Raw genomic sequence first — 3,043 nt, 5'->3', positions numbered from 1 at the left:
ACGAGCGCGAACCAACTCAAGATGGCCAACCAACACCAAGCTCAAAGGCATCAAAGAGAACGTCTCGAGGCTCGACAAAGTGCCAAACCCTATCATCAGGCGGGAACGCCCCATTGCGTGCGGATGCAGCACGTGCCCGATTGCAGATTCGCTAGACTCTAGGCACACTGCGATTAATGCCTGTGTCGGGGGATCTGGCACACGACGAGCAAGTCCCAAGTACGAAGAACGGCTCGCCACAATCTGACACACTGGCATAGCAGGGAGGTGGTGGCAGGACAACTCTAGCCAGGATGACACGACATGATCTCCCGCTAGGCTGCGGATTGACATGCTCGGGCGACAAAAAATTGAGTGGTGGCAGATCTGACACCTAACACCCCCACGATTTCCCTCAATGGCGAAATCCGAATCAAGTATAAATAAGGGATAACCCTCCTACAGGCGGGGACTCACGATTTATTAGACTATCTTTATTCTCATTCTGCATTTCTATTCTCTCCTTCATAGAGTTACCTATTGATTTAGGCATTAGAGTGATCCCGGAAGTCATCGAAGCCTTTTGTTCCTCTTAGTTGCAGGTGACGTGGAGCTTGGACTTTGCAGAATTGCTCAGGCAGCAAAACACGACATCAACACCATTTATAAAAAGAAAAAAGGAAAAAGTTGAGATTAAGAAAATAACTACAGCATTATTTGAGATTAAAAATATATTTGATTTAAGAAATTAATAATATCCCTACAGTATATTTTATAACAAATTTCACAATAACTGTTATAAAATAAAAGGATTTTAGTTTTATAAGTTAATTTATAAAAATATTCATACTTTAAAATATTGTTATATAAAATCTTCATGTTATAAAATAAAAATATTTTAGTTTTAAAAGTTAGTTTATAAAAATATTCGTACTTATTGTGAAAAATTAGGTTTGTTTGTGTGCGTTTTGCTTTCGTATTCTTTTGACCAAAAGAAAGAAAAAGGAGATTTATTTTTTGTGCACTCAAAACCTCTTTTAGTTTTGCCATCTGCCCTCTTTATGGAAAAAAAAAAAATTGCTATCTGTCTGTATCTTCTCTCCAAAAAGCGGAGTGTCCAAAGTCCACCAAACGAAACGAAACGAAACCACCCAGCACCAGTCAACAGGTTGAAACTCCTCTCTCTGATCTCTCCAGAATTTTCCACTCTAAAAAATATCTAATTTTGTTCAGAACTTCTCTTATAAAACCTCTTGTTTCGACCACTTAATTTGCCTTCAACATTCTCTCCTCTTTCTAAATTCTCTCTCAGTTTGTTTTCTGTACGATGCCACAAGTTGACCTGGACACCCTAGTTTCAGCCTGCGCCGGAAGCTCCGATCGGAAAATAGCCTGTGAAACTCTCGCTGACGGAGATCACCACCCAGATCAACCCGAGGTCACTCCGGATTTGCCTCCCGACTCTTTCTGGTTATCCAAAGACGCAGAGTTCGATTGGTTCGACCAGCATGCCTTTTACGAAAGGAAAGATTCCGCCAGAGGAAACTCCAATTCGACGAACTTGAATCCCAATTTGAACCCGGGTTCCAACTCCAGTTCTCAGCGGTTCTCTTTGAACTTCAAGTCCAAAGCTTCCATTATCGGTTTACCGAAGCCTCAGAAGTCTTGTTACGTCGACGCTAAAAACCGTCGGATTTGCAAACAGGGAAACACGCGCTTGTTTCCGAAGAGGTCCGGCTCGGTCGGAAAATCGGAGGCTCAACTGGTCGAGCCGTCGTCGCCAAAGGTTTCATGTATGGGAAGGGTTAGATCGAAGAGAGACCGTAGTCGCAGATTGAGAAATCGGCAGCGATCCTCTGAACCGGCCACGAAAAAAGAACAGCCCTTCGTGAAACGGAAAACCGGGTTCTTCGCCAGTTTTCGGGCTATTTTCCGGTCCGGTTCCCGAGAAAAGACGGAGCATAAAATCGACGAGCCACAGGCCGAATCGCCTCCGAGAAAGAGCGCGACGGTTGGAGCGCGACACAGTACGGCGTCCGATATCGACTTGTCATATGCAGAGTCGCTACCGAGAAAGAGCGTCTCTGAGATTGAACCGTTCGGTTTGGGTGGCATGAAGCGGTTCGCGTCCGGTAGGAAGTCCGATGCGTGGGCTGGAGAGGTGGCTTGATCTGATTCTTCGAGTCTCAGTGGTGCGGCGACGGCGAGTTTTGTGGGCCCAAGCAAGCAAGTTGGCGTAGCGGTCGCGATTGGGAGTCTCAGGTGGGCCCTTTTGTGTGTACTAATCGGTCGTTAAAATGATGTGGCACTTTGAATAACCGTTTGCCCCTCCTCCTCCGTGGGCGACACTAGGGAATAGTTAATAGAGTTTTTTTTTACACGTTTTGTTTCGTCTCTCTCTCTCTCTTTTCAGGATAATGTGACGTAAATATGTATTGAGTGTTCGGGGATGAGCAGATGTAAATTCTTCGTTGTCATGGTCTCACTAATGAAATTCGATTTTGGTGGGAATTGTTCAAAGGATGTGTTTTTTGAGTTAAAATAATTATGTTATTTATCTTCAAGTTTTTAATTTATTATTCCTACTATTAATATATAGAATATTAACTAATTTTTTGTTTAACTTGTTAATTGTAAAGTTATTGTGTAATACAGTAAAATAATTTTACTTTATATGATATAATTTGATTTGAAAGATAAATTTTAAATTTTAAATTTTATAAATCAAAACATATTATTCAAATGATATGAAATGTGTACTCTATGTACTAATTTGAGAATAAAATAATTTATGTGGCCGATCTGTGTTAACATATGGGGTTACTGTCACGTAGTTTTGTACTCCAATAATGCTTCATTTTCGAGGGTACATTTTAGTCGTCGCTCATGGTTAATGACCTTTCTTGGGGGAGGAGAGGGCATGGCGTTAGCGGAGTCAAGAATATATTTTTAAACAATTGACTGATAATATCCTAACAAGTACGTATTGATCTATTGCTTTTTAAATAATTGTAGAATATTTTTTTTAATAGATTTAGAATAAAAATTCTTTAAGAAAATAAGG

General features: G+C 41.0%; 1 protein-coding gene across 1 annotated transcript; it reads left to right on the top strand.

Annotated features, from left to right (window-relative positions):
- Positions 1-1,062: 1,062 nt before the first annotated feature.
- On the top strand, positions 1,063-2,536 carry LOC121268065. Its single transcript, XM_041172185.1, has 2 exons — positions 1,063-1,147; positions 1,292-2,536. The coding sequence occupies exon 2, from the start codon at positions 1,307-1,309 to the stop codon at positions 2,147-2,149; it is 843 nt and encodes a 280-aa protein (XP_041028119.1). The 5' UTR covers positions 1,063-1,147; positions 1,292-1,306; the 3' UTR covers positions 2,150-2,536.
- Positions 2,537-3,043: the final 507 nt, after the last annotated feature.

This window comes from Juglans microcarpa x Juglans regia, chromosome 5S (genome assembly GCF_004785595.1).
Source record: "Juglans microcarpa x Juglans regia isolate MS1-56 chromosome 5S, Jm3101_v1.0, whole genome shotgun sequence".
Taxonomy (NCBI): Eukaryota; Viridiplantae; Streptophyta; class Magnoliopsida; order Fagales; family Juglandaceae; genus Juglans; species Juglans microcarpa x Juglans regia.
This window is presented reverse-complemented; position numbering and strand designations above follow the sequence as displayed.

Excerpts from the sequence above, each read along its gene's own strand:
- LOC121268065 (XM_041172185.1), top strand. The coding sequence starts at position 1,307 with ATGCCACAAGTTGACCTGGACACCCTAGTTTCAGCCTGCGCCGGAAGC.